This window comes from Notolepis coatsorum (assembly GCF_963971535.1).
Source record: "Notolepis coatsorum genome assembly, chromosome: 13".
In the NCBI taxonomy this organism is placed as follows: Eukaryota; Metazoa; Chordata; class Actinopteri; order Aulopiformes; family Paralepididae; genus Notolepis; species Notolepis coatsorum.
Genome location: NC_140177.1, coordinates 30,240,140 through 30,253,353, shown reverse-complemented (window position 1 = coordinate 30,253,353; position 13,214 = coordinate 30,240,140). Strand labels below are relative to the sequence as shown.

Here is a 13,214-nt window from a genome sequence, read left to right as displayed (position 1 = left end):
AACAAGGTTAAAAAACAAAAAAAAAGCTTCCACCTTTAGACCCAGCATTCATGTATATGAACGTCATTGTGCCGCAGGTTGGCCTGTGTGTGTCATTCATTCCATTACGTCAAGAAGCTGCTCGAGGCCATCTTTGTGCACAGGTTCTCCCCCGGGACCCTGGCGTTACACACGATCGTGAGGGTAAGACATCTCCACCTCACCAGCGTGTTTCAGACCCAGCGGGCAGATTACTCACAGACTGTTTAAAACCGACCTCCGCTTGACTCGGCGTCTGTGAGCGGGTGAAGATTACACCCTCACCCTGCCCAAGCGGCACCACCAGAGGGAATTGTGGGCCTACGGCAAACTACTGCATCAGCATCTGATGCCCCAAGGCACGGGTTTATAGTCTTAAAACGGAGAACCTCTTTAAGCCCGCCCCCGCTAGTGAACTTCGTCTGACATTTAGCCACGCCACCAATTTTATAGCAATTAGTTTGCATGAGTTCCGTATATGGTATCTGGCCAATTGCACAATTTGCGAACTCAAGCGCCAAGCGAGAACAGTACTGGTAGTGTTGATCGTGTCGTCATGCCGACCAGTATGGCGCAGAGACACAGCTCATTGGTTTCGCACGTTTCTCATTTAATGTCAATCACCTGTTGTTTGATTACATCAATCACCTTTTGTTTGCCTACAGAGATGTCTGCGATGGAATATGAGTATATTGGTAAAAACACGCAGGGACTGAAAATGTTGACAGGTGCTGTAGATAACATTGTTATGTAGATTCATATATATATATTTTTTTAAGTATAATAATAATAATAATAATAATAATAATAATAATAATAATAATAATAATAATAATAATAATAATAATAATAATAATAATAATAATAATACATTCACAGAGCTTTTAGAAAGGTGCAGAATACAATTTATTCATGAATTTAAAGGGGAACTCCACTTTTTTTGGAAATTAGCTTATTTAACATCTTCCCTGGAGTTAGACAAGAAGATGCATACCTTTTTTGTCTCTGTGCGTGCATTTTAGCTTTGGGAATAGACGCTCCGTTAGCATAGCTTAGCTTCATCACTGGAAGTGAGGCAGGACAGTAGCCTTACAGTGCCTTACAGTGTATTGCAAGGTCTGACATTGACCAAACTTGATATGCATGACCTTGGTGGGCTCTAGGTCAACTCCTGAAAAGGGGGTCAATGTCAGACCTTGCAATCAAAAGTTAGGGGCGCACTGAAATTATGGCAAGGGTTATTAGCCCCCTAACTTTGGATTGCAAAGTCTGACATTGACCCCCTTTTCAGGAGTTGACCTAGAGCCCACCAAGGTCATGCATATCAAGTTTGGTCAATGTCAGACCTTGCAATACACTGTAAGGCACTGTAAGGCTACTGTCCTGCCTCACTTCCAGTGATGAAGCTAAGCTATGCTAACGGAGCGTCTATTCCCAAAGCTAAAATGCACGCACAGAGACAAAAAAGGTATGCATCTTCTTGTCTAACTCCAGGGAAGATGTTAAATAAGCTAATTTCCAAAAAAAGTGGAGTTCCCCTTTAACATTTTAAAAGATTTTGCCGGGTCCAGAATGAATGTTGTTGTTTACATGTTGCGTGCATGTATCTCCTCCCTACTTCCCATTTCCCCACATGGAATGCACCTGATTGGATAAACGTGCTGCTAGTTGAGAGGGTTCTGTTTCTCTGCTCCCGTTTTCAAAACGAAAATGGCGGTTTGCTCACTTGTCTCTTTTTCAACCTAAAGTTGAATCTAAAATATGTTTCTGACAACGGAAACGGAAACTAGTTTATAAAAATAAAATAAAAATGTGACACTTTCTTGATCTTGGATCTGAACTTAGCACGATGGTACAGTGTACGATAATTACAATAATTATCGTACCCTATGTAATGGGGGACCCTGATGTAAACAAGACGAAAGTCTTTCTCTGGTCTGCATCCCCTTAACAGTTGTATGTATTGAGCTGTACTGTACTGTACCCATTCTGCAATCTGTTAATAAACTTTTCAATCAATCAATCAATCAATCAATGTAAGCACACCATTGTTTCGGTCTGACGAGCTGGTGCTCTAATGCGACATCTAGTGGCTGAACGTTATCTATGATAACCTAATAAATGTTCTACTTCTCAGAACTGTCTGTATTATTGGGGATTTGCTGCCTGGCTGGCCTACTATATCAACCACCCCCTGTACACGCCACCCTGTGAGTAGCAGCTCCATGGAACCTTCCTCTATATCACATCAGTACTAGATGGTATTAATACTAATGGTATTGTATGTCTTTTTGCAGCGTACGGAAAACTTCAGATTTATAGCGCGCTGGTTATGTTTCTGGTACGTACAGTATTGGAGTTTTCTCACTGCATTATGTTTTCATTTAAAAGAAAATCTGCACAATGTGTCTATTTAGTCTAATGTACAACTATACTGTATATTTATATTATGTATATTTATACTCACTGGAAGTATATAACTCTGCTGGACTCAGTGGCTGAGAGATGTGATGTGACATCTGAAACCTGAGAAAATCAGACTCACAATGCGGGGCTCCGCAAATAAGTTGAATCAAATATGGAGTCCATTAATGGATTACATTAAAGCCAAACCTGGCCCTCCACCTTCCTAGAGATAAGTCATCTTTATTTAATGTGTTGCGTTTGTGTATGGTTTATAGTCTGTCGTAGAAAAAGAGCCATGGGCCATTATTTAATGTAGCTGCCCATGTTGTTTCTCATTATCATTTCTCTCTTCTCTCGTTTATTTTTGTTCAAAATAAGAAAAAAGCTAATAAAATGTTAAAAAGATATATATATATATATATATATATATATATATATATATATATATATATATATATATATATATATATATATATATATATATATATATATATATATATACTATACTAACATACTAATACACATACAGTACACTAATGATCTTGACTTTGTCTATTTTATGCTCATTTTATGGCAACTTTTTTTGTGTCTTTTTTACTGCTGTGAAACACTTTGAGCTGCAATTCTTGTATGAAAGGTGATATACAAATAAAGTCTATTATTAGTATTAATAATAATAACATCCCCCCCACCCACTTTTGTGCCAGGCAAAGACACTCTGAACTGACTGCTGCTGTGACCACACTGTCACCCTTCCCCCGAACTATGAATCACTAAAGACACTTTTAACTGCTGCTGTGACCTCCATTTATATTGTAAACACTGAATCGGAACGTGCAATGTTACTCACTGTGCCTTGTATATATTATATTTACCTATTTTTACCTTATTTTTTAGCACTCGCTTGTATTTAAATATGTTTTAGTTAAGTATTGTGTGATTTTGTGTGAAGGGCGGACTAGCAAAGTAAGATTTTCATTGTATGGCAAACTATCTGTTTAACTGTGCACATGACAATAAACAATCTTGAATCATGAATAATAATAATAATAATAATAATAATAATAATAATAATGATAATGATAATAATAATAATAATAATAATAATAATAATAATAATAATAATAATAATAATAATAATAATAATAATAATAATAATAATAATAATAATAATAATAATAATAATAATAATAATAATAATAATAATAAAGAAATACAGTAATACCCATATGTTTATCTGTTCCCTGCAGCTGTGTGAGATTGGAAACCTCTCCATTAACCTGGTTCTCAACAGCTTAGGCAGCTATGGTAGGTTCATGGCCTGTTGTGATATCTGCCTGCATGGTGTTTCTATAATAATGCAGGACCTGCTCAGAGGCCACGTTTTCACTGTCCAGCTGGAACTGATACGATGCCAATTCCCTGGGTTAAGTGCAGGAAATCTGCTTCCAACAGAGTGCCGTGCCTTTGATGTTAGGAACAATAGATATGTTGTTTAACAAGGCTATGTTGACACTGTGAGACTTAGTACTCAATTCTTGATTTATTGCTCAGATCTGATTTTCTTTGTTTTGTCTGGCTTTAAATGTTTTTTTAATATGGCCAATATCAGATTCCAGTGTGAACTGAACTCCTGAACTGGGTTGCATATACGCAATAAAGAAGATGGACGTACAAAGTGTGACGAATGTCAATCTAAAGTGACGTAAAAGTCACATGAAAGACCTGTATCTGATTTAGCACCACATATTATGAAAGTGGCCCAAATCAGAATGGAAAAGATCAGATTCCATGTGATTTGTGCTGTTCACACTGTCATGAAGAAAAATCTGATCTGAGTCACATTATGAGCAAAAATAAAATCAGATACAGGCCACCTTCGCCTGCAGTATGAACTTAGTTGTTCTCCTTTGTTCAAATAAGCTGAAAATACAGACGATTATAAGTATTTTTAATTTTTTTTTCTACACTCTGCGGCACAGTGAAAACTAGACCACAAAGAATGAACTTGATGAGAATAACAGCCCTTGACCTGAGGTCTTTGACATGTTGACGTGATATCTGATGTCAGCCGGCATGCCGCGAGGAGAGCTCTTATATCATAACCCTGTCCTGTTGCCAGGTTCAAGGCCAAAGAGTATCCCTTACCCCAGCAGGAACCCCTTCACGTGGCTCTTCTTCTTCGTCTCCTGTCCAAATTACACCTATGAGGTTGGTGCTGAAACTCTAGTCTCATGCCATATTCTATAGGAGTTCATTTGCAAAAACGTATAAACACCGTCCTTGGAAAGTAAAAAATGAACCGCCTGTCGCGAGTTACCGTTAAGACATTAAGCCCATTCTGAACCCTGAGTTACCGTTAAGACAATAAGTCCATTCTGAACCCTGAGTGAGTTCTGTCACAAAAGCTGTTATTGTCTATCGAAGACGCATCACAAGTTCACGTTTCACAGCAGAAACCGTCAAACACCAGCGCTGTTGTTGAACAGAGCCCCGATAAATTAGCTCACAGCGCGCAGTATTCAGGTCAGGTGATGCAACATGGCTGCTACCCGGGAACTGTGTTGTCTGAAAGCAAATTGGTTATTTCGGATTATTGGATCAAAACAACCCAACTGCAGTTTGATTTGATATTACCTGGAATGCACAATATATATATAAATAAAAAAATATATATACGTTTTTGCAAATGAACTCTTTAAAATTGCTATCATATTGATTTATTACTGCTGAATACCAACGGCTCATCTCAGCTCCTGCCGGCCATCCTGGTTGGGGGGAGGTCCTCTTCGAGGGCTGAGGTCAGAGGGAGCTGTTTCCATGGTGGCGTGGGCCTGAGAAGCCTGTTAACCCTTTCACTGCCGCACTACCGAACGGTTAACCCTTTCACTGCGACAATACACAGAAGGTTAACCCTTTCACTGCCACATGACAGCAGGTTAACCCTTTCACTGCCACACGACAGAAGGTTAACCCTTTACTATCACACTACCGACGTGTGGCAGTGAAAGGGTTAAGGGACATGTGACGGTGACAACAGGCCATGCAAAAAATTCAAACTTGACTTGAATTTTTTTTTACGTGACCTCCATGCACAAGGTGGACACTTAAAATGTTGTCTTTCTCTACGCAGGTGGGCGCGTGGCTCAGTCTGAGCATCATGACCCAGTGTCTCCCAGGTACGACCTCTCTCCTCTCCTCTCACAAAACCCAAGCACATTTTCCTGAAACGCTCCCGCCCCCGTTATGTACGTGTCTCTCTCGTTTCCCTCCCTCCTCAGTGGCGCTATTCACACTCATCAGCTTCATCCAGATGACAATATGGGCCAGAGAGAAGCACCAGATCTACACCAAAGCATTCCTCCACTACCCCGAGCTCCGCAGTGCCATCATTCCTCTCTTCCTGTGAGCGAGCGCAGTGGCAAGTGGCCCTGCGGCTCCGGTGACGGCCCCCGAGGCGACGACACAGGCGCTTCCATCGGGAGGACGGTATAATTGGACACGGTGTCCTCCAATAAATCAGGATTATGACGAAGACACTCAAGAATAGTGTCGCCTCGGCCTCCGAGCCCGAGACGGCTCTAACTAAGCCGCGCCGGTGACCTACAGGTGGCACCGACGGGTACTCTAGTTAGCTCGCAGAAGCCGCCGCTCTGCGCTGAAGCACCCACGGACCGCTGCGAGGCCGCGGAGGACGAGTCTCACGGCAACGCGACTCAGTATGATGAGATACTGGGGTCGGAGCCACGTAGTAGTATGAAAGACAGGATGTTTTGTGTTTTTTTTATTCAGTGTTATTGATGACACTACATAGATCATCTAGGTAGGGGTGTGCCTAGCATATATATAACGTATGCGAGGTGAATCCGAATCAGGCGTGTGAAGGTTGTACAAAAGTACTTTATCTTCTTAAGCAGGATTTACAGTGGTACTCGATGAGATCACGTTAATGGTTTACAATTGTCAGATGCAAAATATACGTCCTCTTGATCCATGACTAAACTTTTAAAAAAGAACCCCCCCCCCCTCCTATTATAATACCTCCAGAGGAATGTTTCGTTGCCTTAGCAACAGTCAAACACCTCCAAATACAAAGCCTGAGTTTCGACGCTGACAGAGAACGGTGTGAGAATGGCATGTGGTGTCGCTGATGTCTTCACGGGGCAAAAAGATTATGCCACGACGACACGAGCAGAAACATGATGGAAAGAGAAGACGGCATGACAGGGAAACGCTAAAACAATGTACAGCGGCCGCGCACGTCCAATGACCTTCAAGGCAGGTGCCGGACCAAGAGAAGACTGCAGGGAAACGTAGGAGAACGTTGGCACACTGAGCTCGCCCTGCAGAAGTTACCCGCAGCCTACCTCTCAATACTAGGGATGTCCGATATTATCGGCCTATCGATATTGGCATTAAAATGTAATATCGGAAATGATCGGTATCGGTTTTCAAAAAAAAAAAAAATTTTATTTAATTTTTTTTTCATTTATAAAAAGTTATTTAACCTTTATTTACCCAGGAAGCAAGTAAGAACAAATTCTTATTTTATTTATTGTCAAAAGTATGCATAATGTTGTGTTAATTCAAGAGATATGTAATGTTAATTACCTGAAATTATTCAGTTTTTTGGGGGGGACTCTGCATATATCGGTATCGGTTGATATCGGAAATTAAGAGTTGGACAATATCGGTATATCGGATATCGGTAAAAAAAGCCAATATCGAACATCCCTAGTTTCATCCTGTGACACAGTTTCAGAGTTCAATCTAACCCAACCCCCTCCAATGTACAGTCATTTACCTAGTATGGTTTTGTCAATAGTCCAATGTACAATTTTGTTTGTTTGTACAGTGTCTCCCCCCCCCCCCTCAATGTACAGTTTTGCTTGTTTATACAGTGTGTCTCCCCCCCCCCCCCCCCAACCACCTCCAATGTAAATTACCCAGTATGGTTGTCAATATCCCAATGTACCCAACCCCCCCCCCCACCCAACCTCCTCCAATGTACAGTTTCTAGGTCAAATGTATATACTCCCTTTTCTTGACTCCTTCTGTATCACAAACAGTACTGTATTTGCAAATCTGGTATGTCATAAATGTATAGATGTAGCAGTACTGACTATCTGTATGTCATGTATGTCATATATGTCCTGATGAATTGAAAATGGGGGACCCTGATGTAAACAAGACGAAAGTCTTTCTCTGGTCTGCATCCCCTTAACAATTGTGTGTATTGAGCTGTACTGTATTGTACCCATTCTGCAATCTGTTAATAAAGTTTTCAATCAATCAATTCAATCAATCAATCAATCTGTTTTAGAGGAAAAGGGGTATAAAGAATTGCAGTAACACTAACTACAAAATCACTGGATGGTGAAAGAACTTTAAAGCAATTTTTCTCAGTTTCACTGTTTGCGTGGGTACTGCGGTTAGCGGGGCAGTGTGGCTCCCCTCAGTTTATTTTACATCCACAGGTGACCTTTTTGATTAATAGCACTTATGGACGTAAAATCAACTGTATATATGAAGGGAGCTTCAGTGTGAGGACGTTCCTCTACGCTTCAAGACAATGAAATGCGTCAACGCACAACAACATGTGATGGAAAAGCGTAGGTGACAATAAATACATGTTGAAAAAGAACAAGAGAGTAGGCGAGAAGTAACCGGGGGTAACTAGGGTAACATTCAGTCGGGATCAATTCACTTTCAAATCAGTGAATTCAGGAAGTGGATTTTATTTTACATACAAATATTGAAAACAAATAAAGGTTTTGGCATGAAAAGGTTGTAGGCTACTGACCTTTGTGGTCATTTTGGCTGCTACTTCGCACACACACTACATCCGGACTGTGATTCTCATATTGTAATTTAGTGCTATTTTATTTACCATTGTTTCTACTGCTTGCTTTGCACCCATGCTGTGGTCGTTTTTGTTATAGTCTAGAGAGCAACCATACCATACCACTCTGCACACACTACACCCACACTGTGATTATTGTAAATGAGAGTATTGCAAATCAGAGCTATTTATGCTATTTTATTTAATGATTATAATAATTAATTGCATTTATATAGCGCTTTTCTGTTTTTCTAGACACTCAAAGTGCTTGTAGGGTGGGAATTGCCTCCTTCACCACCACTGGTAGCACCCAACCTTGGGCTACGCAGGCTCAATGGCTGCCATACACACACCACACATCACACTACACAATGGCTGAACGGCTCAGGAGACAGGGATTGATATCAGTCAATTAAGGGGAAGGGATAATTAGGTGGCCTTGATGTCAGAGACCTGATTGGGAATTTGGCCAGGAACGTCGGGGAACCCCCTACTCTTTACGATAGGCGTCCTGGGTTCTTTAACGACCGAATTCAGTCAGGACCTCGGTTTAGCGTCTCATCCGAATGACGGCACTCACAGCTGTACGGTGTCCCTATCACCGTAACAGGGGCATTGTTACTGACAAGTCCAGAGGACAGAGTGCCCCCTGCTGGACAACAACACCACTTTCCGACAGCAGCCTTGACCGGGGCTTGAACCGGTGATCTTCAGATCATGATTCCGGAGCTCTACTCATGTAGCCATGAGTAATGCTGTTCTTCTGTTGTCCTATCTTATTAACGCCGCTGCTACACGGCAGACGAGCCAGGACAAAATATTTTCACTCGTTTGTGCTCTATTGCATGACAGATGTGACAGTAAACTAATCTGAATCCAACCTATTGACGAGCAAATGATGATGGATCTTCTGTCGCACGCGAGTAAACGGCAATTTCTGTTTTGTTTTGCCCAAGTGAATTGATCCCAACACAGGTCTACACGGGGCGTTTACATGTGGTGAGGCGTGTGTGTGTGCTGGTGTAGTAGACTATTTCTAAAGTGCTTTACACATACCAGTGTTCAATTACACATGCGCTATGTACATTATTTACAAACCAGGCAGGTTAGACAGTGTAATCTAACCATACATATTTGTGGCGTAAGAAAAAGGAACCATTATAAAGAACCACTCTTCAAAGCAAGCAGTGGTCGCAGTACATCCATACACACTAGTGTTCCTCGTACCGTTAGCCTCAGACATCCCTTCTGCTGCACAAAACACAGCACATACATATATATACTGTATATATATATATATATAAACGACTTCCAAAGCTTAAGCAACATCTCAAAAAGGTGCCTATTCGGTGGATCCTCTGTTCGGTAACCGTGGCGACGTCACTGCGCCTAGACGTGCCGCACGGCGTCTACAGTTCATTTCTTCCTCTTCATGGGGGCTATTCTGATCTCTTTGCGCGCGCCGCCCGCGCGCCGGTGTAACGTGACGTCCTCGTCTTCTCCCGCCTGCTGCTTGGCGAAGTTCACGAACACCTGCGTGACAAACACGACTCAATCAATAATCAATGCAGTACATGAACCTATGTTCATGATTCATTGGATTATGTTGGCAACACGATCGACATCAATACTTGGAATGGCGATCAGATAATTGGAATATTATTTTTGCAGTACATCCTAGTCAAGGTAAGGGCTATATGGTATCAATCTTGCGTTGATCCGAGCATGCCTTCATTGTGATCCGAAAGTGTTACTGTAATGTTACTCCACAACGCATGCCATTGGTGATGATCGAAGCATAGAACCCCCCCCCCCCACCCTTTCATGCATGCATGATAAAACATAATACCGATAATATAGCGTTGATTTCAGATTGATTGTTGATCCAGGCAAGGAATGGCACGGTTTCTAGTGAAATGCACTAAACGCTGCATAGCGGCGTTTCCTGGGATTACACATAATTACTCTAAAACTATACTCATATTCACGACGGTATAAAACTGGAATGTATGAATGAAAAGATTATTTCTTTTTCACAAATTGAACGATAGATACTCGATGTCAAATGGGCAATAGTTTTATATCCATAGCTATGATATTTAATATAGTTTTAGCCCTGCAAACACCGGCATGTATCCCCATTCATTAAAGCGCTGGCACACGGCCCACAGCGACCTCTGGCGTGAGTGGCGTCCAATGAGTTAAGGTCCCCAGAGTAAGAGTTTATACTGAATTAGGAAAATCAGTTTGTAGCTTCTGTGCCCCTGACACATGGAATGTTTTGCAAAGCACCTTAAAACTCAAAAATACTTTAGTATCCATTGGTCAGTTTAAATCTATAACAGCCAAACATTTCACCTCAGTCTGTAGTTATTTTGATTGATTTGAATTGTTTAATTTATTGACTTTTCTGTTTTTATATTGTTTTTGTATCATGTATTGTTCCTCTCGACGTCATTGTAAATGAGAGCCTGCTCTCAATGATCTTTTGAGAATAAATAAAGATTGAATGAATGAATGATTATTGTTATAATTGTTGTTATTATTGATATAATAATAATAATAATTGTTATTATAATTATAATAAGTATTATTATTAGGTTAGGTTAGGTTTACTTTATTTGTTCAAGGGGGACAGCGTACATTAATCAAAACATTTTAAACGTAAAAATGCACCCAATTTTAGCCAAAAGGCAAATTTCCATTAGCAGTCCCCCTGCCAGAAGGTACAGGCTAAAATCCTATGTAAAAAAAAAAAAGGGTTAGCAATACAATCAGAATATAAGCGAGAATATTAGTAGTAGTAGTAGTAGAAGTATTGTTGTTGTTATAAGTATTATAATAAATATTATTGTTGTTGTTATTATTATTGTTGTTATAATTATAATATCCCACATTATTTACATTCATAATGATGTACTCGTATGTTATAATACAATTTATCAACATGAGATGAGAGGTAAACAGGCTGTGAGTTCAACCTGCTGAAACATGAGAAACATAAATGTACCTGGTCCAGCGTGGTCTGGGACACGGAGTAGTCCTCGATGCTCAGCCTCTCCTTGTTGGCCACCACCAGCTGGAAGATCCTGGCGAGGGACGAGGTGGCGATCTCGTACTGCAGCGTGTTGTAGTGCTTCTCCCTCTGCACGCAGCCGGGGAAGCTGGCGTCCATGAAGCTCTCGGCGGGGCCCAGGTCCGGGGACACGCCCGCTTTAGCCGCCTTGATCTTCATGGTCACCACGTAGCCCTCGCCGAACCTGGGGGAAGACGGGGAGGAGGCGTGGGGAAATACTTTCTTTTTAATAATGGAACAATGGAACTGCATTTATTTTGTCCCCTTTACATTTACATTTAGCTGACGCTACAAGCTACATGTTTTATACTACAAGTCAGTAGGAAGGGTACAACTCTTATCAGCTGAGTAACAATGTTCATCCAAGTGTTCAGACTTGATGGCTACAGTGTTGAGTATATGTTAGTATATTAGTAAGGTGCATGACAGTAAGAAGGTTCGTTTATTAAAAAAATAAATAAAAAAAAGTCCCTGTTACCCTTCGAGAGGCCTGTTTGTCCTCTCACCAGGCCATCATTGTAAATAAGAATGTGTTCTTAATTGGCCTGCCTGGTTAAATAAAAACATTTGAACCCTGATGTAGCAGTTGTAGAGTATGACGACAAGGGTCGATGTTTCAGTATGATTAGTATTATCCAAAAGAAAAGAGGCTTTGGCCTCGATTACATATAATTGTTGAATGTATTGATTTCCAATAGAAGATGCATTGATAATTCGTGAACTAAACCGGAAGTTGTTAAATTCAGCTGTTAAAATAGTCATCTACTCCGCTATAACACCAGAGCTCCTCACCATATCTCACTAGATGTCCCCCGTGTTAACACTTCCTTTGGTCAATCCTCCTTCCAATTTGCTGCTTGCATCAGTTGGAAAACGAGATGGAAAATACTTTGTCCCCTTTCCCTGTTACCCTTCGAGAGGCCCTTTTGTCCTCTCGCCAGGCCGTCATTTTAAATAGGAATTTGTTGTAAATGTGCCAGAATTAGCTAATGAGCTAGTTTTCATCTGTAGTCCCTGCCTACCATGCATGTCTTTATGGTGTGGGAGGAAACCCACGCGAACACAGGGGGAACATGCAAACTCCACACAGAAAGGCCCCCTGCTGGGGTTCGAACCCAGGACCTTCTTGCTGAGAGGCAGCAGTGCTAACCACTGTGCCACTGTGCCGCACCTGTTCTTAATTGAACTGCCTGGTTAAATAAAAGTTTAATAAAAATGTATAGAAATAAATAAAAGTTCTACGAATATACCTAATACTAAGTTGTGTAGTATAACATCACTGTTGGTCAATAACCAAAAGGCTGATCAGTTTCTGCTTGAGCTTCTGGACCTTTGTGTGGAATCGTGTATCAGTGTAGGGTTTCCAGGGGTACAGGGACAGTAAGTAACCAGAACTAGTTAACAACACACTGAAGTGTCTTACTTGTACTTGAGGTGCTGGACTAGTTAACAACACACTGAAGTGTCTTACTTGTACTTGAGATGCTGGACTAGTTAACAACATACTGAAGAACATTACTTGTACTTGAGATGCTGGACTAGTTAACAACATACTGAAGAACATTACTTGTACTTGAGATGCTGGACTAGTTAACAACATACTGAAGAACATTACTTGTACTTGAGATGCTGGACTAGTTAACAACATACTGAAGAACATTACTTGTACTTGAGATGCTGGACTAGTTAACAACATACTGAAGAACATTACTTGTACTTGAGATGCTGGACTAGTTAACAACATACTGAAGTGTCTTACTTGTACTTGAGATGCTGGACTAGTTAACGAGTTATATGAGTACTGGCTAAGCGTCCCGCTCTTAAGCCATACCGAGATATACCTCATCTCATGTACCTATTGTACTCCATCAA

At 40.8% G+C, this 13,214-nt stretch overlaps 2 protein-coding genes across 2 annotated transcripts in view; one reads left to right on the top strand and one right to left on the bottom strand.

Annotated features, from left to right (window-relative positions):
* The window catches only part of LOC311239312 (very-long-chain enoyl-CoA reductase-like), a gene marked incomplete at both ends in the record, with an annotated part of 52,850 nt that extends 47,017 nt beyond the window's left edge, over positions 1-5,833 (top strand). The window contains 7 exons of the mRNA XM_084327618.1: positions 78-183; positions 2,156-2,228; positions 2,316-2,359; positions 3,675-3,732; positions 4,547-4,635; positions 5,558-5,603; positions 5,706-5,833. Coding sequence (XP_084183744.1) covers positions 78-183; positions 2,156-2,228; positions 2,316-2,359; positions 3,675-3,732; positions 4,547-4,635; positions 5,558-5,603; positions 5,706-5,833 — 544 coding nt within the window. The remainder of the gene's footprint in view (positions 1-77; positions 184-2,155; positions 2,229-2,315; positions 2,360-3,674; positions 3,733-4,546; positions 4,636-5,557; positions 5,604-5,705) is intronic.
* Positions 5,834-8,160: 2,327 nt separating this feature from the next.
* LOC311239311 (retinal-specific phospholipid-transporting ATPase ABCA4-like) overlaps positions 8,161-13,214 on the bottom strand; it is a gene marked incomplete at its 5' end in the record, with an annotated part of 134,775 nt that continues 129,721 nt past the window's right edge. The window contains 2 exon segments of the mRNA XM_084327617.1: positions 8,161-9,799; positions 11,277-11,526. Coding sequence (XP_084183743.1) covers positions 9,683-9,799; positions 11,277-11,526 — 367 coding nt within the window. The 3' untranslated portion in view covers positions 8,161-9,682.